Below are 27,682 nucleotides of genomic sequence, written 5' to 3'. Positions count from 1 at the left end.
TAGTTGTTGAACCACTGTTTAGCCTGGTGAACTGCTGTTGCTTGGCTATATTTGGTTCGGCTAGACGAAGAAACAACTCACGCAGGCGGGCGCACGAGCTGAGACCCGGCTATGTAGCTACGCGGCCGCAAGCGAGCGCACGAGCTGAGCCTCCGCTTTTGCAGCTGTTATGACGTCATATGGTAGCTACGCGGCCGCGCGCGGGGCAGCAAGGAAGAGCGTGGTTGTGCGGCTAGTATGCTTCGCATAAAAATAAAAAAATAAACGTCAGGAACAACGAAAGACGTGAACCCACTAACGCCTGGCAACAGAAATGGCACCGTGCGCAAACAAACACCCCCGACGACTATTTTCCGGCTCATTTCACTAAATCCACTTTGGGCGTGTTATCCGCATTTGCAGCCGAAGTCCAGTCAGAAGTGTCTCAGGATGCGCTTGAATCGTCTTAAAGACATCCATATCTTCGTCAGTGCTTTTGCTTTTGGACGCACTATCCTGGCGCGCCCAGTTGTGCACCCAGCATTTGAAAACATAATAATAATAATAATAATAATAATAATAATAATAATAATAATAATAATAATAATAACAACTCAGATATGCCCTGCCGCTGTCGACGGCTCGCTTTTCGAATGGCTCGAAAGCGTTATACTCCAACTCAGTCGCTGTCCACCTGCAAAATATCGAAGGCTATTCATCAAAAAGTACAACTACAGAGATACTGGTACTGGAATTAGCGTGAAGTGTTCTCTGCATGACGGATATAAAGTTGAAAGCTTGTTGCCCTCCGACGACATGGCTGTTAAAGGTAGCCGCGTCAATTATAAGTGCGACAGGAGATTCAGGCCGGTTGTGAGCTCGAGTGCCTAAATAAAGATGTCAATGAAAAAAAAAAGAGATCAAGATGATGATGATAAAGCGGTTGGACTCCGATGGAATTCCACGACGAAGTTTCAGTCTTAAGAACGCACATAGCTCTAAATGCCTTGAAATGACGTCACAGACAGACGTCAGTAATGCGAATGATACATCAATACTATAGGATTAGAACGAGATGTCAAACACAGAAAAAGCACTGATAGCAGTAATAAAAATACAAAATAAAAGAATGTTGACGTCGCAGGTGTAGTGTACATATCTGCATTTTAGCAATAATTTGTTTAATTAAGTTATGGGGTTTTACGTGTCAAAACCACTTTCTGATCATGAGGCACGCCGTAGTGGAGGACTCCGGAAATATTGACCACCTGGGGTTCTTTACCGTGCACCTAAATCTAAGTACCACGGGTGTATGCGCATTTCGCCCCCATCGAAATGCGGCCGCCGTGACCGGGATTCGATTCCGCCATTTTATCAGTATTCTACAAAGCCACTTCTATTGCTGTGTTTCACATCCTAATGAGACGAATTGCACATTACGTTGCACGTCGATTTCGATCCGCGAAACAAACTCGGAAAAAAAAAATGGCTAGGCTTAGCTTGGTTAAGCCAAGAATGCGTTGCATATTGCGCGGCCGCGCAATATGCGGCCGCGCGCGACCGCGCCAGTTGGGGCCCAGCTTTTCCTTCGTGACGTCACGCGCCGGCGCAGCGCCCCTAGCGGGAGGATCGGGAGTCAGGCGGTGGCTGCGGCCGCGCGCGACCGCGCGAGTTGGGGCCCTGCTTTTCCTCCGGCTGTCATGACGTCACGTCACGTGGTTAAATGGTGGCTGCCCGGCCGCGCCCAAGGGCTGAACTGAGTGATTGCAATATGCAACGCATAAAAAAAGAATTACGCATTATATTCCTCCCAAGTATGAAGCCGGCTTACCGCGGAACTGCAAGGGGCGGGGCTTTAAACACGTCACACAGACAGTCGTGACGTCGCAGACGGGGAGAAGCGTCCGTGACTTGCGTTTCGAACAACGCGAAATGGCGTTTGAAATTTCTGGACGCAGCGTCGACGTGGCAAACCAAGATGGAGGACACACAAAATAGGAGAGGCCTCGACGTCACGTTTTTGAAACCGGAAGTGCCGCCATGTTGGTGTGCCATCTCTTGTTGTGCCTCCAATCAGCTCAGCTTACAGGCGTCAGCTTTGAAATGACACTGCTAGAGCCGCCGGAAGTGTGTGCTGCTGGCGCTCGTCTGGACAAAGCCTACGGAACTTCTGGAACAGTTTTCGTGAAGCAGACGCGCTTCTGTGCTTTTCTGCGGCAGCCTGAAGCAGACGACGAAGGCCCGAGCCGTGACTGCTTGAACGTTTCCGTTGCTGACTGACGACTCACACTCACAGACCCAAAACACAACTTTCAAGCTTACAAACCGCACTCCAAAGTCAGCTTGTCTCGCTAACAGAATGTGCTGCGAGATAGGCACGAACCGAGAACTGTTATCTCACTTTTCAGAGGACGTGGGCAGCAGCGAGAGCTTCAGGAGCGCGGTTGCTACGGCAACGTTGATGTTTTGCACACCAGTCCCAGTGCTCCTTTTTTGCGAAAAATACCACGTGATTTCCGCCACACACTCTTCCAACTGATCCGAACTAGCCAGTGCCTATCCTACGCTTTCCTTCCTCCATGACAACCCACAACACGTTGTAACGGTTTTCATCTCGGCGTTTTTATTGCGATTAGCATTCTTTGGGAAGTTCGCCGAGTTCGTGGTATGCGTGTCGGTGTCTAGCCTTTTTCACGCCAACTTGGGATCACTGAGTTATGTTGCTGTGTCGCCCTTTAACATATATGGCACGTAGCCACGAGGGGGCGATTGGCTAAGTTTCGTAATCGAAACATAATTCCTTGCTTCTGGTTAACTTAGTGGTGTGCATTACGCTTACTTAAATAGTTGTAATTATAAATACTAAAAAAATACTTGAAAATGTTCCCGCTCTTCAGCGAACCTCTTTCATGGCAACTTGGGTCTCTTGGTATGTACCAAAGGGTATGTTTCTCTTTTCAACGAACCTCACTGACGTCACTGCACCGAATATGTTAAAGATTGCCTATGGCAGATAGCACGATTCTAACCCTTGATCTAAATTACTCGACGAGGCGGCCATTGCTGCTACGAGAAATCAAAACGTTCAGTTGAATAATTAACGTGATTACGCTAATCAACTTTTAATTAACTATATTAAGCCACATGTTTCAATTTAAGAATTATAGCCGCTGAGTTCGCACGGCGCATCCACTTGGAATGAGTTCTCTGGTCAGCCTTAATTCCGATACATCGATTTTCAAAGTGTCCGAGGAAATGCACGGGCGTTCCAGTTACTTTTTTAAAGAAACCGCTCCGACCGGCAGTGGGCCAGTGCCGTCAGCGCCTTCGAAGAGGGAGGGGGAGTATGGAAACGCTGGGATGATGACCGAAATCGGAGCCAGCTGTGGAAGACGACAACGAAGGCGCGAGCGATACGTAGAGGCAAAAAAAAAAAAAAACGTTTACTTTTAAACTCACACGCTCAAATTATTAACTCCCTTGTTATCATTATTATTTTTATGCACCTAATTAAACCACCAAATTCTTGGCCAATCCCCCACTGTGGGTATGTGCCACGGCCACTCAGGACAACAACAACAACAACAAAATAATTTCAGACCGGAATCAGCGCAACGATTGGCAGTGGGTCTGTGTCGTCAGCACGTCAACGGAGGCTGGAGCGGTATGACAACGCTAGCATTAGCGTCATCGAGCCAGCTGTGGTAGGAGACTACGACGAACGCACTGTTAAGCCGACGCTCGACCCGCAGGAAAAGGCGTCTAGGAACTGCGCCCTAAAAGGCTATAGCTGTTTATCACATCGCACATACATAATTATGCAGACCCTCGACCAAGAAGCAAAAATCCCTCGGTCGGTTATATCAGTGGCCTTATCAGTGCGTTTGTTATGATACGCTAATATTTGGAGGTTAATTGTAGCTGGCAGTGGGTACCAGGCGATTAGTTTCTCGTTGTGCGATGCACGGATGATTGCAACAAGTTTTTTGAGCGTCACAGTCAATAATCCACAGCGATAGTGACTACGGTGCGCCTGTTTGTTCATGCTATCCATATCTCCTCTGTTTCTGCACTGTAGTCGCTTTCTTTATGGAGAAATGCTACTTCGCTTATGATCGCGATCGTGATGCTGCCGGTCAGGAAGTTTGCGTAATAGAAGCACTGATTCTAAGTGACGCATCATACACCGTCTTAAAGCTGAGACTTTCAGTTTCATAAAAGCTTTGCAGTGCACATTGGACATGCCCGAACAATGAAGTAAACTATCACTTCATCGGTTAATTCTTTTTTCTTTTATGGAGCGGCGCGACCGTGCCCCATAATTCGTGCACTGTTTTTGAACGTTATTACATAGCACCACATTGAGTACACTTAAACAAATTTGACACACTAGCTGTTGTCTTCGCAAGAAATTGCCACATATGCTAGCAGTGCGCCACAGCAGAAGAGCAGGCGCGCGCATTCGAACGCGGAGTAGAAGACGAACTAAGACGAACAGGATAGAAGCGCCACCTACGGCCAGCGGTTAAACTAGAGTGGGCGCGAGCGGTTCCCATAGAAGCCGGATATGTGTGTAGGTCTAGACATGCAGTAGGTCGTAGAGCAGACGAACTTATTATACATAATAACGAGACTGGTAATGACATTGATAAAACTCTCTAAGCGATCACAATGCCTCCCAATACGCTAACAACAACACAACAAGCCTTCAGTTGAACGAAGAGCGCGATTCAGAAAGCACGTCGCTAATTAGCGCGCGCGCGAAATTAAAATACGCGAGAACCAAGAAAGAAAGCAGACGTCCTCAAAAGTAAAAGGAAATCAGTTGCAGACATCAGGGGAGCTCAGTAGACGACGACAAACGAACTGACAAGCAAATGAAGCAATTAGCGTTAGTACTTTCAAAAGCTTGAAACGAAGCGAAAATATGAGTACTGGTAAAACAGGGCAAAAAAAAAATCAAGATAAGCTTTAAGTTACAACGCACCTTCAAAGCACGACAGAACAGCCAAAGCAATGACATTAAACAGACCTAAAACTTCATACAGATAAATGAGAGCGACTGTACAACTTCGCTCAACCATGGACGGCAACTTGTTCAAAGCGCGGTTACAGAACGGTCACCGAAAGCCAACATGTCGCCAGTGAATGTCAAAGGTCTGGCTTAAAATTAAAACGTACTGAGGAAACCGATCGACTTCGAGAGAACTTCGTTTTCAGAAAAGTCCACCGCAATGCCTACTTTCACTGACGCAGACCCGAAGGAAACTAATCTGACCAGCGACTACGTGGCAGTAACTTTCACACATACTCAACCGCCAATCTGACCCGATATAGTAATGGTGACGAATTACGCTGGCGGCTTCTCGCGAAATATCAGAAAAATCGCACCATTAGCGGCCAGCGCGCGGCGATAAAGAAAAGAGAAAAACGGAAAAACGAACCACGTTAGCGCTTCCGAAACGATAGCGAAACATCGCATTTTCACTTATAGACTCACCAAAGAACGACAAGTCAAGACATGCTGCACAAACGCACAAACGCACAACGACACACGTATACCGTTCATACGATCAAGAAGTATGCAACCCGTTCGGCAGCATTCAAAATTTTGAACTGCTGTCGAAGAAGCGACCATCCGGGAAACCGTTTGCAACTGGCTCCTGGCGCGACAGACGTGGCTTGGTCGACATATGCGGGGCGCGACATCGCAGCCGATATAAAACGAATAACTTTAACGTTAAACGCGGCGGTACGCGTAATAGAAATCAAACGCCGTTCTCACACGCGTAATTTGATTCAGATCGCGCGAGCCTCATCTAGGAGGGAGCGGGGGGCATGTCGATACGGGCTCTCGTCAATTGAAGAGAGGGACACGCTCGGATACCATGCGAGTGACACTTACCTCCGACATCCAAAGCGCCAACGTTTTTCTCATCGGCTTCTGCACCTCAGTCTGAACCCGGACGCAGTAGTCGCAGGTGACCGTGTAGCGGCTCTGCAGTCCGATGAGCCTCTCCATGACACCGGCGTCGCCGACGATAGCCGAATCGTACGACGCGCGCGCGATCTGTCCGTAATGGGGCGCCTCCAAGCACAGCAGCGCTAAGCACTCGTCATCGTCCATCGCCGTCGAATGAGTGGCGGCCAGCGCGTTTAACGTCGTCGGAGCCAGCTTGTCGGTGAGGTTAATCCGCTTATGGGTCTCGACGAGGGGATAGACGAAGAAGCCGCTCGCCGCCACGCTATTATCACGCCGCAACGGACAGTCACGTCAACGCCGGAGACACGGCTGAGCCCGTTGAGGTTTTGAATTCAGGGCAGACGACAGCGGCTCAGCGCGCCGACTGAGCAAGCCGAGAACGTAGAGTGAGTGGAGCCGACGGTCGGCTGCTGCTTCGCCGCAAACTTTTCGAGCGAGGGTGCGGAGAACGGCGCTGCGGTGGCGCTGGCGCTGTGTTCTCCTTCTCCTATTTTGAATGTTTCGTGGGAGAGGAGGTTCCGTTAGCGTGTGCTGTACGTTAGCATATGAACATATGGAGAATCGGACAAGCAAAGAGAGGGCAGTTCGGGAGGGCGGTAAAATGGACAAAGAGGTAATAGATGAACGATTCGCCTAACGTGGCGCACTTTTTTGTTGTTGTTGAGAGCTGTATTGTGTGGCTTGTTTCGACGATGAGACATCATCCATGCATGGTGCGAAAACGGGGGGTGAGGGGGAGGCGGGCGGTTGAGTGCGGAGTCAGGGCGCGCCCTGCTGGGAGCTGGCCGATAATTTGAATTCATGTGTTGCGATGATCAAGCGCGATATTTGAAAGCGCAGGTGGCGGGGTCTGTTGGAAAGCGTCATGTGCGAAATTCAGTACAAGGAAAAGGTCGTTCTCTTCGAAAAAGAGTTTGGCCAACACCAGACATTGGGGGTTGGAGTTCCAGGTAATACCTGTTGTGCCACTGTTCCTAACGTGAATGCGTTCCGAATTACGAACGCAGCGGCCGACTAAGCTTCTTCCTTTAGGTTTCTGGTCTATGTGTGCAGTTGGAATTGATCTGCCTGTTTCTTCTTCTTTAGTAGGTTAGCTGCGGGCTTATAACTTTCGTGAAAATAGAAAAAAAATTGTGAGAGCGATGACCAGTGAGGAGTCATGAAAAAAAAAAGGAATTCTGTACAATTTGCGTTGAAAGCGTCTAAATAATTTAGGAGACCAGTCGGAACCGCTGTTGGTGTCCTATCTTGAGCCTCAATTGACATTGTCTTTTTTTTCTGTTGCCACAGTTATGCAAACCAGCAAGTCTAACTTCACAGGTACCTACACTATCGAGATCCGAATGCATAATTTCGTACGCTATGCCATGATTACAAAAGCTATTGAAAATGTTAATGTTTAGATCACTGTACATCGCCTCAAATTTTAATACCATTAGCATTCTTAGGGTAGTTCATGAAGTTTCCGGGGTTTGTCTATCTATCTATCTATCTATCTATCTATCTATCTATCTATCTATCTATCTATCTATCTATCTATCTATCTATCTATCTATCTATCTATCTATCTATCTATCTATCTATCTATCTATCTATCTATCTATCTATCTATCTATCTATCTAAACATTTTCCCACCAACTTGTGTAATGTGTAGGTACGTCCATGGTCCAACGGGGTGCACATCGCGCTGCTCTGCTGTGGGAACGGGGCTCGAACCTGACTTTCGAACCAACCTGCGTCATTGGGTATCTGGCAGTGGGTATGAGGCACTGTTAAACGAACCTCTTTGATGCCAACTTGGAGCCCTGGGTGCGTCCTACTGTAGGTATGTGCCCCTCTTCAACGCACCCCTTTGACGCCTACTTCAGTAATTCGGTATGTGTCACTGCGTGTGTATCGCTCTTCGGTGACAAACAAGATGCTTTACCATTTCTCCTGTCTCGGCGAAATGGCACACGCGCCACGCTGGAACTTCGCGGCGGCGGCGCTAGATGGAGCCGCTTGTGCAGTGCGACGCGCAAGAGAGGGCCCTTCCACACGAACGTTTTGCCGTTTGAAATGTGGTGTGCTGCTGCATTTCTTCAACGCTAATCACAATGACGCCGACAATCATCGTGACGTAGGCTCTGCCGGAATGTCTTTACTTCTGAAAAAAAAAAATACCGTCCTGCACTCCTGTCGAGATTCACAAGCAGTTGCCAGTGTCGAAATGCCACTGCGCTTCGACTTAGCGTGAGCAAGGACGTCAGCAAGCAGTCGCAGGCGGAAATGCTAGCGAAATGTTTATCGCTTGCCACGAAATTCAAAGTTGTCGTACCACACGCACACGTATAGTGCAGGCGCTTATCAATCCCAAACGTTGAAGCACACATACAAAAAAAAAGACACACCGAACACGCTCCCGCTACCTGTACGTCATTCACCTCCGCTCACGCATTCTCTGCGATTCTCGACAAACAAGCCCAGGGCACATGCCTTAACAAAGCAACAAACAAACAATGCAATAAATAAAGAATGAACAAAAGAAAGAGACACATTCGACATCCGTAAAGGCCAAGTTCAACGAAATTTCACTTTGGCTGAATTGGTAAACATTGAGTGGTTATATAGTGCTGAATCAATCTGGGCGAAACTGCAAGTCTGATAATTGCTTAATGAATTGATTGGTGTTTGTGTCGGAATGCGCGCGTGTGAATGTGTACGCACCTTTGTGTATGCGTGCTTGTTCGCTATGTGTGCGTGCTCACACGCACGAATTCGCTATTCGTGCGTGTGAGGAAATGTGTGCGCACGCCTTTAATGCTGCATGCTTGTGCGGACGCATGTGTTTGTGCACGTGTGTCTGTGTGCGCGCATGTTTGTGAGTGATTGCGATTATGTGCTTGCGTACTTGCGTCTGTTTGCGTGCGTGCGTATATATGCATGTATTCCGCACAGTATATGAAGCTTTAGTTCGGCATAAAACAAACCTCTTCGATATCGGTGCACTGGTTGACGAGAAAAAAAAACAATCTTTCCGTTCACATGTATTCAAATAGAAGCTCCCGACGCAACTTTTGTTTTAAATGTCTAATTTCGTGTTTAAAACCTTCCTGCGAATGTATTACTAAACCGAAGACTTCCTTTTACCAAATTTTGCGTTCTGACTCACTTTTCCCAGGCAAATATGGCCAATTTCGACCAATTACGACCAGGTGACGGGGCGCAGGTGATGACCAAAATGGCGCCGGCGGAGACCGTATCCCCACCCTGCAAGTGGGCTTCGCATCCAGGTACGAGTTGGAGCGTTGAGGGGAGGAACGTTTCCGAATATATATATATATATATATATATATATATATATATATATATATATATATATATATATAGTATCATTTTCGACGTAATGGAGAGAGGTTTCAACTGAAGGTAGTTTAGTAAACCAATTACCCCTGAAATAATAATTATAACGATTCCATTTAGAAAAAGCTACGGTTCATTCTTTCCTGTCATACGAATGTACACCCCGTGACTAGAACCAAATGGGAAACAAGTTAATTTTCCTTCACGTTGAACCTAATTCCTAAATAACCTGCCGAAGAGTATGCATCTGGGCTGGTTGGTTCATAATAGCGGCGAATCATGCGTAAGCCTTTCCTCCTTTTCGATCCTTCCGAAGGGGATAGCCTTCCTATCTCGTTGATTGCAATTTATTGCCCCTGCACATGCTGAATTTCGGATGATTTTGTGCTTTGAGATAGCGGTAGAGTACATGTATATGCTGACTGAAAGAATAAGGACACTGTTAAGTTGTTACTCAACGTTGTTTGTCAGTGCCGTGTTCTGTGTCCCTCTCTTGATCCTGCTGTTTAGCGCTGTTTACTACTCGTTAAATAACCTGTTGTAAGACTGCCTTGTACACGAACGAACAAATAACATAATAGCCACAGACGCTTCACTGAACAATAATAAGGCGGGCGTAGGCATTTTCTCGCTTTCTCCTGGCTGGTCATTCTCTTTGAGGCGGCCCGATTTCAGTCCCGCTTTTGAAGTCGATTTTAGCAATGGTTTTAGCACTTCGGAAACTCCCTTCGAACGCAATAAGTGTGGTTATTATAACAGATTCTTTTTCTGTACTTAGCTTACAGCTTCATCGAATTCACCATCTGTAAGGACGTTTCTAACACAGTTCCTCCAAAGCTGAATTTTCTAAAGCTATTATAGGTATCAGGTCACTGTGGATTACATTTAAATGATATAGCAAGTTGATTATTGCGAGCATTCCTGAATGGGCCGATAATGTCGCTTCTCCTAGTAGTGGGGCACATAAAAGCGATAAGATATCGAAAATATTCAATTCGTAGAGATGTCATTGAATTAATAACAATATGAACCGAATTTCAGCCCCTAAACTTTCCATAAAAAATCCAATGGTGTCCATCAAAGCAATCGCAAGTAGCGATCACCAGATTACGCTGCGGTATTCGCTCTTTAAGCCTATATTTACACAGCAATTGTCTGACGTTATCGCCTCTGTGTAAACTTACAAAATTTACAAAGAGGCGATAACGTCAAATACTGCCAAGAAACAAAATTTCAAGATCACTGTTTTTTGTAATGTCGCCGATACAAATTATTAAGAAAAAGAGTTCCAGAAATTCCGCGTGCTAATTTAGGGTTAATGTTATCATCAGAAATACTATCTCTTGGTGCATAAGCTATAGGTTTTAGCTACAGAGATGTGTATGATGCCGTTTGCGGTTACATTCAATCAACTAAACGAAAAATGTTTTAATGTTATTCTTCGCTTTTGCATGTTTTCTTTCTTATTTTTTAAAATCGAATATGTGATAACTGAAAACATTAGATTAAAGTTGCAGCACACAATTCTTGGCCACTCCCCGGGTATAAGCCATAGCATGAGGCCATCATCATCATCAAGCAAAGATGCAATGGCTGAATATGCATGAAGAAACGAAAGAAAGAAAGAACGAAGAAAAAAAAAACGAAGAAAGAAAGAACGAAAAAAAAACGAAATAAAGGAAGAAGGAAAGACGGAAGGAAAGAGAGAATGAACGAAGGAACGAAAGAACCTTTGGGTAGGGTATTAGGTGCTCGCATGTGTCCTTGAGGAGGTCGACCTACAGCGCCATACTTTTACTTCACACTGCGGCTCGTTATGTCTTGCAAGAAGTCCTGGCACCAGGAATCGTATATCCTAATGCATTACCACGTGTGCAGCAGGCTTTCGTCTTCAAGTGTTACAGAAGTGTAAAATGCTGCCGAACTTTCGGACGCCGGTATGGGCTCTTTGGGGGTCGGCATGGAAGTACGTGCAGATATAGGGGCGCATGCGGCGAGGGATAGCTGGAAGCCGTTTCAGACCGTCAGGCATACAGTTGCGGTGGTATAGGGTGTTGTCTCGCACCGCGAAGTGGGCTGCTTGACGGCTTAGCGTCCGCATTGAAGGAACGAGCGATTGAGGTTCAACGTAGTCGAGCAGCAGGGCAAACGATGGGTCCTTGTGTTGCTCGGAGGGCATATCAATGGCGATCAGTAGAGAAGGGTCTGAGGTCGTAGGAGAAACGGAAAGAGAAGCCACATCAGATGTCATCGGTAAGCCGGAGAGCGCGTCATTGTCGGAATGCTTCCGACCAGAGTGGTATACGACGCGAATGTCATCTTCCTGCAGGCGAAGCGCCCAACGGCCGAGGCGGCCTCACGGGTTTTTCAAGCAAAAGAGCCAACAAAGGGCGTGATTGTTAGTGATGATGCTAAGAGGACGACCGTAAAGCTAAGGACGAAACTTGCCCAATGCCGGAATGATGGCTAGGCATTCCTTCTGTGTAACGGTGTAATTCAACTCAACTTTCTTAAGGGTGCGACTCTCATAAGCGACGACGTATTCTCCATTCGTGGCTCTCCGTTGGGCCAAGACCGCACCAAGGCCGACACCACTGGTGCCGGTGTGAACCTCTGTCGGCGCATTTGGGTCGTAATGGTGAAGATTCAGAGGTGACGTCAGCCCGCCGCGTAACTTTGAAAAGCCTTCATCGCATGCTGATGACCACGCGGAAATGTCTTTGCTTGCGGTAAGCAGGTTCGTCAAGGGTGCGATGTTAAATGCGAAGTTCCGGACGAAGCGACGAAAATAAGAGCACAGGCCTATGAAATGTCGCAGGCCCTTGATGGATGTGTGATTTGGAAACTCGGCGACTGCACGAAGCTTGTCGTGATCGGGAAGGATGTCTTCTTTCGAGACAACGTGACCCAAGACATTTAATTTTCAGGCAGAAAAACGGCACTTCTTCAGGCTGAGCGGCAGGCCAGCTGCAGTGAGTCGCGTCAGGACGTCATGCAGACGGACGACATGAGTCGGAAAATTCTTTGAGAAAACAACTATGTCATCTAGGTAACATAAATAAGCCTTCCCTTTGTGTACGCGAAGGATGGCATCGATCATGCGCTCGAAGGTGGCGGGCGCATTACAGAGTCCGAAAGGCATAACGTTAACACTCGTGCAGGCCATCGGCAGTGGTAAAAGCTGTCTTTGGGTGGTGAGCCTGAGCCATCGGAACCTGCCAATAGCAGAGCGCAGATCTAAAGACGAGAAGTATGCAACACCTTGCAGACAATCAAGAGCGTCCTCGATACGAGGAAGTGGGTAAACGTATTTGCTCGTAAACCTGTTTAGTTAGGCGGCGATAATCGACACAAAACGGAATGGTGCCGCCTTTTTTTGCAAACTAGACCGACAGATGACGACCGCGAGCTTTGAGGAGGCTGTATCACGCCGCGCTGCAGCATGTCGTCCACTTTCATTCATCATCATCAGCCTGGTTACGCCCACTGCAGGGCAAAGGCCTCTGCCAACAACCCCGGTCATGTACTAATTGTGGCCATGCCGTCCCTGAAAACTTCTTAATCTCATCCGCCTACCTAACTTTCTGCCGCCCTCTGCTACGCTTCCCTTCCCTTGGAATCCAGTCCGTAACCCTTAATGACCATCGGTTATCTTCCCTCCTCATTACATGTCCTGCCCACGCCAATTTCTTTTTCTTGATTTCAACTATAAGATGTCATTAACTCGCGTTTGTTCCCTCACCCAATCTGCTCTTTTCTTATCCCTTAACGTTACACCTATCATTCTTCTTTCCATAGCTCGTTGCGTCGTCCTCAATTTGAGTAGAACCCTGTTCGTAAGCCTCCAGGTTTCTGCCCCGTAGGTGAGTACTGGTAAGACACAGCTATTATACACTGTTCTCTTGAGGGATAATGGCAACCTGCTGTTCATGATCTGAGAATGCTTGCCAAACGTACCCCAGCCCATTCTTCTGATTATTTCCGTCTCATGATCCGGATCAGCAGTCACTGCCTGCCCTTAGTAGATGTATTCCCTTACGACTTCCAGTGCCTCGCTGCCTATTGTAAATTACTGTTCTCTTCCGAGACTGTTAAACAATACTTTAGTTTTCTGCAGATTAATTTTTAGACCCACTCTTCTGATGTGCCTCTCGAGGTCAGTGAGCATGAATTGCAGTTGGTCCCCTGAGTTACTAAGCAGTCTAGGTGGTTACTAAGCAGTCTACTAGGTCGTACAGCGGTGGCGTAGAGGTCGTCCACTTGTTCCGCGATAACTCGTCGCTCTTCTGCGGAAGAGTGATACGCACGCTGCCGCAAGGGGGCATGGGAATCGGTGTCTATGGTGTGACACCCACTTGTCGTAGCACCTCCACCAAATGTAATGAGACTTAATTGAAGTTATTAGTCTAGCAGCAGCCTAGCAGCAGCGGACAATTCGAGCTCTCGCAGTCACAGCGCGGGTCGTCGTCGTCTTCGAGCAGTTACCGAAATTCGAGGCGCGTGTGCTTCAATATATGTACGCGTGTGTGTACTTGTCAAAACACGTCTCCCACGCACCGTCGCCCGCGGTGTGCTCGTCGTGTATTGCGCCACGCTCGCAAGCTTCGCAGGTGGACGTGTCGAAACACGTGATCGCCGATGCGATGCCTGCGCTCGGCACAGCCAATAGTAAAAAGGGGCCAGAGTAATTCGCAGAAGTCTCGCTATGTCCAGCAGGTGTTACGATTGGCGGGGGGATGCGCCTCAGTGGAGTCGCCTATATTGCGCAGAAAACAAAAAGAAAGCAAGAAAGCGCAGCAGGAAATGTTGCGCAGGATCCACGGACTGTGACAGACAGTGCAGGCGAACAGCCGAAGGCTTCTGCAAATCTATCGGCTTTCTCTCTTTTTTTTTTCATGCGAAGGTAAATGCCTCAATGCATACAGGGGCATGGGATGGGGGTGAATAAGGGTGATTAAATGAATGAAAAAAGATTTGCTGACTTAATCAAGTCCAAGAGGGATGCATGATGCGGTCCCTTCGTCCAAGCAGCTTTCTTAAGGCTTTCTTAAGGGAATGACCTGTTTGGAGGCGTATATCTTAGCATTGAGGATATTTATGTTGCGCTTGTTATTTCATTGAGTAATTCTGCGGAGCATATAGCTTAAGCAGGTCATCTGTGGCGGTTATACATAGACGGTTATAGATATGAGTGGCTCCGTGATTTGCATGTTGTTCCAATGAGGCGATCGCTGGCGTGAAAGGCGGCGTGCCATAATCCTCTCCCACTGGCGCAGACCATGGTCCTCCCTCGCCGCCGAACATTTGAAAGCTATTCGCATTGAAACTTCCTGTCGCTATAGAGCGCAGGATAAAGCGTGGGTCCAGACCTTAGTTGAGACCTCGGATCCCACTCGCGAAAGCTCACCATTCTCGCGGACAACTTTCTGTGGCAGTGAAGGAGGAAAAGTACGGAGGCAATGTGTGCATGTGACAGTAAGTGAGTGAGTGAGTGAGTGAGTGAGTGAGTGAGTGAGTGAGTGAGTGAGTGAGTGAGTGAGTGAGTGAGTGAGTGAGTGAGGGAGTGAGTCAGCGAGTGAGTGAGTGAGTGAGTGAGTGAGTGAGTGAGTGAGTGAGTGAGTGAGTGAGTGAGTGAGTGAGTGAGTGAGTGAGTGAGTGAGTGAATAAACTTTCATTGGGTCCAGCAAAACGCGATAAAACGCGCACCCGGCTTATCCCACGACGGGACCGACAGGTCTAGCCTGCCAGCCCGATCGCGGATGCAATGGACAGCCCCGATTGGGTCTTCAAAGACGGGACTTCTCAGGAGCGCGTCCCACGCTTCCTTGGTGAACTTCGGGCCCAACGACCCGCACTCCCAGAGCACGTGAAACAAATTAGCAGTCTCACGACAGGCCGCGCAACAACGGTTCGCGTAAATGTAAGGAGGCATGCTGTTAAGGAACGCCGGATTTGCGTAGGAGTTAGCTTGCAGGAGTCTTAGCGTGACCGCATACGGCCTGCTTAGCTTTGAATGAGGCGGCGGGAACATCCTTCTCTCTAAGTAAATGAATTCGGTGACAGCGCCTCTCAGTATACAGACGATAGTCCTAGGTCTCAAAGAGTGGCATTGCTGGCTGATAGACCACATACCTTTATATGAACATCGTTATGAGAGGACTGCATGCACACATTTTATAAGGCCAATAATGATGTTTATGAAACCGGGCCTAGAAGAAGTATGTAGGAAATCAATGGATTTTCTACCGCCAGAAATGGAGATAGAAAGGGAGACGATATATTGTAAGAAAAGAATAAAGTGCTTCTAGACAGCAAAAATACGTAACATTACTTTTTGGTTACTAGGAGGGCGAAGTGAACGGTATGGTAGGCTACCAATGGCGTGGGACTGGGCCAGAACACACTTCAACCGTATGCGTTTCACATAAAAGAAAAAAAAATGAAAATTAACACGCGATGAGAGAGAAGCGTTGCTCATCGCCACCCGAACGCTTCTAATAAAGTTGGCATCGTGTTGTCAGGCTTTTAGTCAGTGATGCAACCAAGCACGCGTTTCCCACGCGATTTTGGAGGGAGATTCGTCAAGCGCTACGTCACATGGTTCCGAAGCTTATGGCACCCTAAGCAGCAAGAACGAGCAGGGTACAGGTGGCGCTGCGGTCTTACGTTACGCATGTAGTGTTGCTGTGCAGTAACTTTATATATTATATCTATAGATGCAATGCCTACAGATAGTGCATACGGTACACGCAGGGACTCCATACAGTATGTACAATAGCTCTAATGAGACGTGGAGACATACTTGATGGAGCAGTGTGATTGCTACAGTAGGTTGGTGGTGACATGTAGCCTAAGCGACCGGTCCAGTCATAGACTTTCTTAGTGAAATTACCAGATAGATGTTTGACGCTGCAGGGAGGTCAATCTAACACCATGGGAACGATGGGTAGTACTATGTGAATTTTTTCTGAGAATTGGGTTGGCTTCTTCTAAGAAAGCAAGTTGAAGCTTCGTATATTGTTCTTTGCAATTCGGCCGTGTTGAGTGCTAGCCACAACATGATTTCGTTTAAATGTGGTGTGTGCTGTAAAATATTTCACACACTTATTCACATTTAAGTGTGTAAATTATTTTACAATGTGGCTTTCACTGACGACCACTTCCTTCCGTAATTTGACATAACAAGAAACCAGAAGGTTGCTTGAAAGCCAGAAGGACGAAATTCAGGTGAATCCTTGTGCTCCCTATTATTCCCACGATGAAGGAATCGCCGTATCGGTGGGGTGCGTATATGTTGTTCCATACGTAGCGGGGACAAGGGTGCGCATGCTACGTAAGTAGTTTCATCAAAAAAACGTCTCACTCTGCGCGTTTCGCTGTTCTTTTTTGTTTGCGAAAACTTTCACGGCATAACTATTTCACGCAACACAAGTACAAGTTGTCGACGAAAGTTTGCGTCAAATCTCGTACACTTTGTGCTTCTAGCGCTAGGACACCTCGCATGCAATAATTACACCATATTCTGGGGACAAAAATATGCGACACTTAATGTTACGTCATATTCTTTGACGCCCCCATACCTATATTTTTTACTCAATCTGGCGCACTATTTCTTTTTGTTCACCAATGCGAGCAGTCAGAGAAGTCTGTCTAACGTCCGTAGCTATGCCTGCTATTTACGAAACGGAGTATAGACGCTAGCGCCACGTGGTCTTGTATCTTTAGTATTAACTTTTAGGGGCGCTGCCAATCGTTGAAGGATTTCGCTTATGCGACGGTCAATGAACTGCGAAATTTGGTGACACGAGGTAGGGAAGAAGAAGAGAAAGAGAAACAAATTGCCCCTCCTGCTCGATAAGAGGGAGAGAGAGAGAGAGACGGAAGACTTTAGTAAGAGAAAAGTGGAGAAGTTGGCGTGAGTGATGTGAGTCTAGCCTGCTGCTATAATCTGGGGAAGGGGTTCGCCATTGAAGTTCGTGATTCCTTAGGTAACTTTTAAACAGGAGGAACTCTTGTCCTGTTGCCGCATTCCACGTGATATATACACTATTCGCTGAGGAGCCTCGGACAAGGCAGCTTTAGTTATTAAAACACTGAAAGCCGTCACGGCCGAAAGAGCCTTCGTAATGCGGAAAAAGAAAAGAAAGAAATCATCACGTGTCGTCTGCTTACAGTTGCCAGCCGTGTGTGTTCCCGCCCGCGCGTCGTCTGCTACGCTCGGATGGACTGAGGATGGGAATGGAGGAGGGGGAGGGGAGAGTCACGTGACCATAGCGGGCCATTTTCCATCGGAACGGCAGGTGTTCCGCTTCGGACCAGCTATTCCTCGTCGTCAACATGACGCCGGTCCCGCAAACCTCCCCCATTGCCGAACCTTATTTCCCTTTCGCAACAGCGTCGTCTGCGGGAACATATACGTGTGCGTGACACTGACAAACGCAGACGGCGTACGTATAGCAGACGAAAAGGGGCACACCATTGCACGCATCATGGCGGCGGCCAAAACCAGGAAGCCGTGGCGATGGGAAAAAGAAACAATGAGCCCCTGTAACCTGCTGGACGCGTTTAATTGCCCCCACTTGTCGCTTGACTGGACGGGAACTCAATGTGAGGTTCCCGGCGTGCGTGTAGGTATTTATTGGGGATAGAAATCACCAATAGTCTTGTTGCCGAGTGCCTATAGGCATTGATGTAAGGTATTCGTTAGCACTTCTTTATGGTCGAAGTGGTCCCTCAAAACTGCAGAAGGACAATGGCATGGTCGTGCCATTCACATTTCGACGCTCAGAGAATAAGTTGTTACGTTGCATTTTAGGCAGTCGGCAGCTTTCAGATACCGACAGACCACCTAAACTGATACAAATGATATGAATCAAGAACTTTACAATACGGTCCTTTAATATGTTGTCAAAGTTTCCTGCGCCGAAGAGGACCGACTGCAGTGCTTGCCAATTGTGCATGGTGCACCCCGGGCAGAAGAATCCGGCCCTAAATGTGCGAGGAAATGCGCTTGCTTTCCAAATAGCTCCCCCCCCCCCACCCGCCCCATTAATCTCCCTCGGTTCTTTCCCAGACGAGCTTCATGCCAAATATCTTGAAATGGCTGCTATAATGTAAGATTCACACTAAGTGGCAATGCCTCGACGACTGAGCAGCTTCAGCTTTCGGAATTGCAATAAGGGCAACATGCCCGTAGAAGATGATTTAAAAGTCACTTACCGATATTTTATTTTAGTTAGTTATAACTTTCTCTCACACACATGCTACTGCCCACCACTGTTAGCAATATGGAGCACCCCCCCCCCCCACACACACACACACACATCCCAAAAAAGGACATTTTATACAGTGCATGGTCTAAATATCTCACGTCACCCTATTCTAAGCAGTTAAATTAGTCGCTCCATCATTAACCAGGGATGCTACTCTCATTTGGGCTCACTCTCAATGTCCTTTACCGACACCTGGAGGAACGAAAATGACGAATGGCTCTTCCCTTCTTGTTCGCCTCAGCTGTGACGAGCGTGTAAACCTCACACGTGGGATAAAAAACAAAAATGGCGACACCAGACGGCGCTGTCTGCAGCGCCGCCGTTTCACGCAACATTGCCTATGGCCGCTGTCATATCTAGTTGAGCGCGGAGCGATTGGTCAGCTGAGCTGGCTGCTGTTGCTACTACGACAGAGTGCAGCCTTATGCTAGTGCGCCAAGCCGTGATCGTGCGTCATTCACGGTACGCCGCAGTTCGGTGGCCTCGTCAGTGAGAACTTGTTAAAGAGGCCGTAAACGTGCTCTGGCTCTCTCCAGGGGTCGCTGCACGCGGCGCCTGCGCCGTCGGAGTCCATCGTTAGGCCTAAACGACGCGTCTTTCTTTTTCTGAATGGCCTGTTCCGAAGTTGCATGCAGTCCGAAGAAAAAAAAAGCGGCGCATGCTTCATCCCACAGTTTTATCTAGAAGAAACTTCTGGGGATTTACGTGCCGAGGCCACGATATGATTATGAGGCATGCCGTAGTGGGGAACGCCCGATAGTTTGCGCCGTCTTGGGTTCTATAAGGTTCGCCTAAATCGAAGTAAGCGAGCGTTTCCGGCATTTCGCCCCCAATCGAAATGCTGCCGCCGCGGCCTGGATGGAACCCGTGCAACACCATAACCGCTAAACTACCGCGGCGGTTCGATTTTATCTCTTTGTTTTCTCGTCGCCGTCCTATTCATCCCCACGCTAGCCCCAGTTCTAGATGTGGGTGCTGCGAATTCGTTTTAAACGCGACGTGATAATTTGCCTAGTCAGAACCAAAGTAGACGGAAGGTCACGCGCAAGCACGCGGCCATATTGTCTTGGAAAAATGTGGGCCCGTCCCGGAGACAGCGATGCTCGAAAACCCATCGGACGTAGTGCGAACAAACGCCTTGATACAGTACAAATATAAGGCGGCCGACAGCGACATGTAATGCCGGCTAGCACGGACGCGAGCTCCTACCGCAACATGCTGTCGTTTTTATACTGTTGTCGTCATTCTGTCGTCGTCATTTCATTGCTTTCATGACAGTATGATATTATTTTGTTGTCACGTGATGACAATGACGTTGTCCTAACGCTGTCGTCGTCACTCTAGGGTCGTCATCTCGTGGTCATTATGTGGCCGTGGTCACCGCATCGGGGTCATACCTCGGTCGTAGCCCATCGTCTTCACACCGTGGCCATCGTGCCGTCGTCTTCATCTCACGGCCGTCATGTCGTCATCAGACCAGCGTGGTCGTGGCGTCGCCGCCACTCCTTACATCTACGCCGTCAATGACGTTAAGGAATGCTTTGCAGGACAGATAATCATCAATGATTGTTACTGCTTTATTTTTAGTTAATTATAATAGATGGCCCTCTCACAGTTCTTATTTTCGTTCATCTGGAGATATGTCATTTACTTGTGTATTTATGCGGACTTGTTCTAATAAATTTGCAACATTAACATCATCATCCCCACTGTCATCATCACCAACTGCAGGGGATTCGAAACAACAAAATATATCTAGAATTGGCGTGTGGTTGAACCGACGAATGGCCTTGTAATCAATGTGAACAGACATTTTCAATTTGGAAGACAGAATACACTGGGCGATTCGAGAACCTTAAATTTCTTCGAATATTCGAAGTTGATCCAGCATGCGAGACAACTCTGTTCAGGTAGGAGCCTGCTTGCCTTTGAGCACTGCACATAAGGTTGATCTGGCGGCTGAAGTGTTCGTAGTTCGAGTCCACCGATGCTTGTGGTGGCCTTTCCTTTTTTTGCTACAGATTGCAAACTCTTCAGTCGAACGGACTTCCAAAAGGCAACAAAGGTAACGTTAAAGGTCATAAATTGTATATTTTGCTCACGTCTTTCAGCTCTGTGTTCTTTCTCTTTTCTCGCTATATGGAGAAAGATCGTTGCAGTGGTCACGTCTGATCAGCATATTCATAAGAATCCAAAAGCCTATCAGTGCTACGGATTACTGTGGCAGGATTCATAAGTTCTTACGTGTTTAATATGTTTCGTAGTGATACATCTGAAGGCATCCGGTAAAAGCAATTTCCTGGCTAGCAGAGTAAAGTCACATATTTCTCCCTTTTCTCTTTCCTTTTGCTTTGTTTCTCAGCAGGCAGAGCAGTTCAGTTGCGGAATAGTGATAAAGCATCCGTATCGCAGCTATGCCATTCTTGTTTCGAACACCACTAATATAAACACATTTCTTATATATACATCATTTTATTCTTGCGCCTAAATTTAAAAACATTGCGTGATATTCAAGTTGCCACCTTCCTGGTAGATAAAAATAAACACTGCATGAGATTACCAAATGTATAGAATGAAATTAAACTTACTCGCACGTATCCTCGTTCGTAGTATAGCGTCTAATTAACTGCTTCACGAAAGCTTTGCTTCACACATTATAAAATGTTTGTTCGATCAGCATAATTTACTTCTAAACTACTACTACTACTCTTACTACTACTACAACTACTACTACTACTACTACTACTACTACTACTACTACTACTACTACTACTACTACTACTACTACCGCCGCACAGCTTCGAGGACTCGATAGCTAGCCAGATACTGTAAAGTTGGGGAGGGGGTACACAGGGAAACACGATCTCACGTAAAGGAAAGAGTGGGTTTTTGGTTCTGTGCTTGAAACCCGTCTTTTTCAATGTTCAATGTTTTCAATGTTTTCAATGTTTCAATGTTCGCCAGTGGAACATCTCATGTAAGCAAACCATACATGAATAACCGGATCGTAACTACTGCTGCACACAATTATCGATACGGGCTGCGCAGTTAGCTGAACGCGCGCAAAGGCCCTTCTGCTAGCTCGGCACGCATGCTTGAGCACAAGTGCGCTTTACGGTGCAGCAAGGTGTAGAACTTTCTTTTGATGTTCTCACCCGAACAGTTTTGCTTCTGCCACAGTCGACACGCGGTGCCAACCTGTGCGCATCGTACATGCGGTCGTACAAGTGGTGCTCTGGCGCGCAATCGCAGTTTCGTCGTGTGCGAACAAGTAATAAACGCTCGTTATTTCCGGTTACGAGACTTTTATGGAATCACGTTTGTTTTTAATGTTACGACAGCGCCAGGTACGCAAGTGGATCCAGCAGCGTGGAATAAATTGTTTGTTGATGGTTTAGAGCTCGGGGTTATTACTATACTCGTGGCACTTGTGAGCAGCTTTTCTTCTTTTATTTTCGCTGCTTTCTTTCTCTCTCGAACTCGTTGTGCCAAGTTTTGTTACCGCGACTATGACAGTGGTGGGATCGCTTACACGTAAGCAACTTACCAACTTACGGCATCCTGGAAGCTGGCTTTCTGAAGGTAGCTAATTCTTGCGGTGAAAACTGCGCCCAGACACGCAGAGGACACTGATGCATGTGCCGGCAAATTAAGCGCAACCCACAAATTATGCGTTTTGCTCGTGACTCACTCGGGCTCAAACTCCTCAAAATTCTGTCAGTACACATTTACTGAGTCCGAGTCCGAATCAGGTTCAGCAAAGTAGAATTTTGGTGGGTTTCAGCCCGAGTGGGGTTCAACCGAGCAGAATTCTTGTGAGTCTCAGTCCAAGTGAGCACGGCTGAGTATACATATATTGAGTCCGAGTCCGAATCAGGTTCAGCAAAGTAGAATTTTGGTGAGTTTCAAACCGAGTAAGGTTCAGCCGAGCAGAATTCATGTGAGTTTCAGACCGAGTGAGGTTCACTCGATAGAAGTCGTGTGATCGCTCAGTCCGTGCTCACTCGGACTGAGGCTCGCAAGAATTCTGCTCGGCTGAACCTCAATATCGGACGAAGTCCCCAAAATTCTGCTTAGACGGGCTTGCTCGGACTCCGGCACACCAAAGTTTCTACTCTGTCAGGCTGGCTCGTACTCAGACTCCCCAGAATTCCGCTGGGCTGAACCTCACTGGGACTCAAACTCACCAAAATTCTACTCTACCCAACGTCACTCGGACTCGGACTCAGTAAAAGTATACTCAGTCGCGCTTACTCGGACTGAGACTCACAAGAATTCTGCTCGGCCACACCTCAATATCCGACTCAGTCACCAAAATTCTGCTGAGACGGGCTGCTCGGACTAAGACTAACAAGGATTCTGCTTGGCAGAACTTCACTTGGTCTCAAACTCGACAAAATTCTACTTTGCCGAATCTCAATCGGACTCGAATTCAGGAAAAGTATACTCAGCCGTGCTCACTCAGACACGAGAATTCTGCTCTGCCATACTTCAATATCGGACTCAATGTCCCCCAAAATTCTGCTTAGACGGACTCACTCGGACTCAGACACACCAACGTTTCTACTCTGCCAGGACGACTCGGACTCAGGCTCACCGAAATTCTACTCAGTCGTACTCACTCATCTTAAGGTTCATGGGTCAGTACGAGTCTGAGGGAATCGGCTCATTAGTGACTTTGCCTGCCTATACCGACGACTGTGCAAACTGCCATTTGAATTTGGGTCTTGTTCCCCCTTTTGGACCAGATCGCCAAATGGGTTTAGATTAGTAATACAATTTTTGGCACTGTCTTTTCCCTTACTGCCACTGCTACGTGACACAGCCCTGAGTTCCTTCTAGCCTGGCTTGAATTCTCTGTAGCGTGAGCAGTGAATGTAGTAGTTGCATGCTAAACTTTTTATTTGTCGTATGGCGAGGATGAAGCTTACGTTGGTGAAGCGGCATGACGACGGCACGATAACAGCGATATCTGCCATTGTAACCCAAGAAATGGTCGGGAGCACAAAGCAAACCGCGTTTCGAGTTTTCAACCGCTGTTGGAGCAAAATATGTTTTAACAGTCTGTAAAAAACGCACAGTTTAATTGTGTTGTGTATTGTCTACAGACAGCCTACAGATGAAACCTTACGCTTCTTGTCGACCGTTATCCAAAGACTTCCGGCAAACAACCGGCTCGAAAGCATGACGACTACAGTGCATCTAAGAAATACACACTTGTCAAGGACTTTTTGCTCTGGCTAGCGAAATAGCTGGCTAGGGTAGCTAAATCCGATGTTTGTTTCATGTATTCGGTAGCTGACTACCTTCATGTTTTCTACAGCAGTTATCTGGCTCTATTTAGCCGGTTGAGATTTTTCATCCTGAGTAACTTCTTGCTACATTACAGGCTCAGCCATGGGGCGAGTACCACTGCCATGGAGTTCGATGCAGTGGTTGCAGCTTCCACTTAGGCATTAGAACCACTCAGCAAGTCGCTGGGTTATCCCTTCCGAGTTTCTAGGCAGCCCTTTCCTCCATGAAGTCGACATCGGCTTGTTATAGGAACCAACTGTCTGCGTGGCGAGGCATGCAGTCTGTCACGCAACATTGTCTTTTAGTGCGTGATTGCTCATTCACTTTGGCATAGCGGGCAGCGTTCAGGCTGATCGCGATGCCGGAGCAGCGTACGGCGTTGTCTTATCGTTAGCTACTCTCCATACCAGAGGCGGCCACACTTATTTTGGGTGCCTTCGCATGGCGCTCTTGGTGCGCCCTCTGGTGTTAAGCGGAGCGACAGCACGAGGTCATTCGTAGCATCGACGGCACATGTAACCTTCACCTGACGAGTGGCCTTACAAGGCGTGACAGTGCGTGTTCTGCTAAACCATGTCCGGCCAAGTGTTGCCTACCTAACTATTATTTGTTCGAAATGCAATGGATGCGTCCATCACTGTGAAACGTTTTCAATGTCTACGACTACTTGAACCAGGTTCTATGCATTTGCACGCGCTTTGTGGCGTCAGAAACTATCGAAATCTTTCCCAAATTTTCTTGGAAGCTGGTTTAATCTGCGCCAAGTGCACTTCGACTTTGATGCAGTGCTGTTAGAACTTTGCGCCAAAACGAAGACGCTTTTCGCCTTTGTCGGACATTCTATTTACTCGTCACTGTGTTTGTTTGTGTATGCTATTGGCATGTGGGCTACGTATGAATACCGTATGTCTTATGTCACTTTCGAATCTTAGTAGCATGCTAGGCGTATGACCAGGAAAGCATTTACAACACCAATGAAGAAAAAATCGTCCTCTCTTTCATTCAAGGTTACACCAATAAAAGAAACTATGAACGTTAATAACCAGTGACTGGACTAGTCGCAGCCAGAAGCTCTGTCGCCCACAGTGAGTTGGCGTAAGTAATTAACTAACTGTTCAGTACACATTAAGTCTATACACGCACAAGTACGTTAGGCCCAGGGTTTTTGCAAGGGAAATGTGCGTTGCAAAGCACCGCGTGATTCGCAGAAGAGCCTTGCACGAATTACATTGTCATCTCTGTAGGACGCCCCGTGGAGGATAAAAAGAAATCCGGCATGTGGAAACCAAGCAAATTTGCGTAAAGGCGTGCGCCGTTCATATAAAGCAGCGAGCTCACGCGATCGTCATTTGATGACCGTGATGTACGACGGCTGCGGCGATTAAGAAATTAAACAAAAGGGCAGCGAATTTCAGTTGGCTGCGTCGGTGGAATTTCTGCTGTGGACACGCGAGCCGAATGCGTTGGAAAGGACCAAGCAGGATTGCGTTCATATCCGGCTATTTTATCTCAAGTTGGCTTGCGAAGCAAGAGAACACAGCGTCTCGCAAGGATATGTGCAGGTTAGCGGCAACTGGAGTGGAGCTGTTCAAGACAGCGATGCAACACACATTGTGAACATACATGCACACGCACACGCTCTACAACATGTCTACGACATGTCTCATGTCTCCAACTACGACATGTTTCATGATCAGATCTTGGTTTTGGCACGCAAAACCCAATAATTAAGTTCTTTTTAATTATCACCAGTGATGAACTGCACTCCATAGGTGGCTGTGTATGGCGCTGCCGCACGGGCGCCATCTTGAAAGCGATCTGCTATGGGGACAGAGTGCGCGGAGTGCTCACAGCTTCGTGTGCGTTGTATGGTATGGTATGGTATTCCTTGAGCGATGGCGCACACCCACTGTGGGGGATTGGCCAAGATTTGGATGAAATTAGGCTATGTGTTCTCGCCGCTTCTTCTTCATCATCATCATCATCATCATAAGCCTGGTTACGGCCACTGCAGGGCAAAGGCCTCTCCCATATTTCTCCAACAACCCCGGTCATGTACTAATTGTGGCCATGCCGTCCCTGCAAACTTCTTGATCTCATCCGCCCACCTAACTTTCTGCCGCCCCCTGCTACCCTTCCCTTGGAATCCAGTCCGTAACCCTTAATGACCATCGGTTATCTTCCCTCCTCATTACATGTCCTGCCCATGCCCATTTCTTTTTCTTGATTTCAACTAAGATGTCATTAACTCGCGTTTGTTCCCTCTCCCAATCTGCTCTTTTCTTATCCCTTAACGTTACACCTATCATTCTTCTTTCCATAGCTCGTTGCGTCGTCCTCAATTTGAGTAGAACCCTTTTCGTAAGCCTCCAGGTTTCTGCCCCGTAGATGAGTACTGGTAAGACACAGCGTTTATACACTTATACACTCTCGCCGCTTAGTTTGTGTTGAAGCGAGAGGCAGCATGGAAGTCACTTCGCTCGCTGCAGCGGATCCTATTTGAAAGCTATCTTCTTACGGGACGGATGGACGGAAGGATGGATTTCCTCGTTGGATACGCATAAAAGTGTTTGCGCATTTAAAAGATAAGTTGACTTCTGGAGCTTTACGTGCTATGACCATGATACTGTTATGAGGCATGTCGTACTAGGGCATTCCCGATTAATTTTTAGCACCTGCGGTTTTGTTTCACCTTCATGTAACCACCCGAGCGTTTTTGCATATCGCCCCCTATCGTAATACGGCCGCTGGGGCCGGGAAACGACCAGCACCTTGTTTGTACCACGTGACCAGGAAGTGTCACGCGAGTAGTGGCACGGCACTCATTTGTGTTTCTCAGGCCTTTTGTAAGGCTCAGAAAAAACTTTTGTGTAGCGGGTATTCAGCAAGAGAAAGCTGTATTGGCAATTTTCCAGGCAGGTCTAAAATTTTGTCGCTGAGACTCTTGCTCTGAATATATCATTTTAGAAGCTGAATAATTAAGAATAACTCATTATTTATTCAGGCGAACTGCAAAAAAAAATCATTACTTGCTCGAATCGACCGCAACAACATTTCCTTTGGTTCTGTCCAGTTTTCTAGGACTTGCATTTTTTTTTATTGCCACAAGCCACGTGGGACGGATAATACAGTATGTGCATTGTTTGCTTTCTGAAAGAGGCCTAGCTGGGCACCTCTCAAGTGAACTAGCCTTCGCCCGGGCCTCCTCTGTTGCCGCATGAAAACGAAAATAGAGTGAAGTGGAGTGAAATGGCGGAGCGAATGTGCAATGAAACGTAGCTCCACTCCGTTGCACCGTTTATAGCCGATCCGTCTCGGCAGGAGCCGGGCTCGGAAAGGCGGCTTTCCAGCATGACGCCCTAAGACGGCGCTCCTTTTCTCCACGCTTCGTCGAGCAGCCTACACTAAAAAGCGCGCGTAGTAATTGGGGGAAGGAGGGCGCGTCCTAGACCCTGGGACACAAAGAAGTTAAGCGTCGTTGGTGGTGTAGCGTGAGCAAACGCGAACGACGGTGACAGGAAAAGCGCATTCCGGCGCGGCAGCGACCCGTTTACGCCCGCGTTACGACTCGCGGTCGGGGAAGCCCATAGCAGTAACGAGGCACATTGACGCGACCTCGTCCTGTAGCTGAAAAAAAAAATTACCGACGATTACGTTACTTCCTAATGCGAAATTTGAGCGCAGCAAATAAGCTGTTTCACCTTTTCGATAGATTGAGGCAAAGAAATCGAGCAACACATGTATGCGCTATCACAGAATTTTTTTTTATTTTTCACACGTATTCCTTTAACAAAGACTCCACTAACAGTT

At 47.4% G+C, this 27,682-nt stretch overlaps 2 protein-coding genes across 5 annotated transcripts in view; one reads left to right on the top strand and one right to left on the bottom strand.

Annotated features, from left to right (window-relative positions):
- The window catches only part of LOC135907343 (G1/S-specific cyclin-D3-like), a 62,614-nt gene extending 56,229 nt beyond the window's left edge, over window positions 1-6,385 (bottom strand). Inside the window, exon 1 of one of the 2 annotated variants that reach the window (XM_065439028.1) lies at window positions 5,885-6,385. In XM_065439028.1, the coding sequence (XP_065295100.1) occupies window positions 5,885-6,106 (222 nt within the window). In that variant the 5' untranslated portion in view covers window positions 6,107-6,385. Of the gene's footprint in view, window positions 1-5,479; window positions 5,576-5,884 lie in introns of those variants that run through there. The other variant, XM_065439029.1, reaches the window with a different exon arrangement.
- LOC135907341 (uncharacterized) overlaps window positions 1-27,682 on the top strand; it is a 118,143-nt gene that overhangs the window by 32,871 nt on the left and 57,590 nt on the right. The window contains exons 1-2 of one of the 3 annotated variants that reach the window (XM_065439027.1): window positions 7,660-7,788; window positions 9,124-9,235. The exons of 1 other annotated variant lie outside the window; for it this stretch is intronic. The gene's annotated coding sequence lies outside the window, so the exon portion shown is untranslated. Of the gene's footprint in view, window positions 1-7,659; window positions 7,789-9,123; window positions 9,236-27,682 lie in introns of those variants that run through there. One more of the 3 variants, XM_070527913.1, reaches the window with a different exon arrangement.

The sequence above is a fragment of the Dermacentor albipictus genome, chromosome 10, assembly GCF_038994185.2.
Source record: "Dermacentor albipictus isolate Rhodes 1998 colony chromosome 10, USDA_Dalb.pri_finalv2, whole genome shotgun sequence".
Taxonomy (NCBI): Eukaryota; Metazoa; Arthropoda; class Arachnida; order Ixodida; family Ixodidae; genus Dermacentor; species Dermacentor albipictus.
This window is presented reverse-complemented; position numbering and strand designations above follow the sequence as displayed.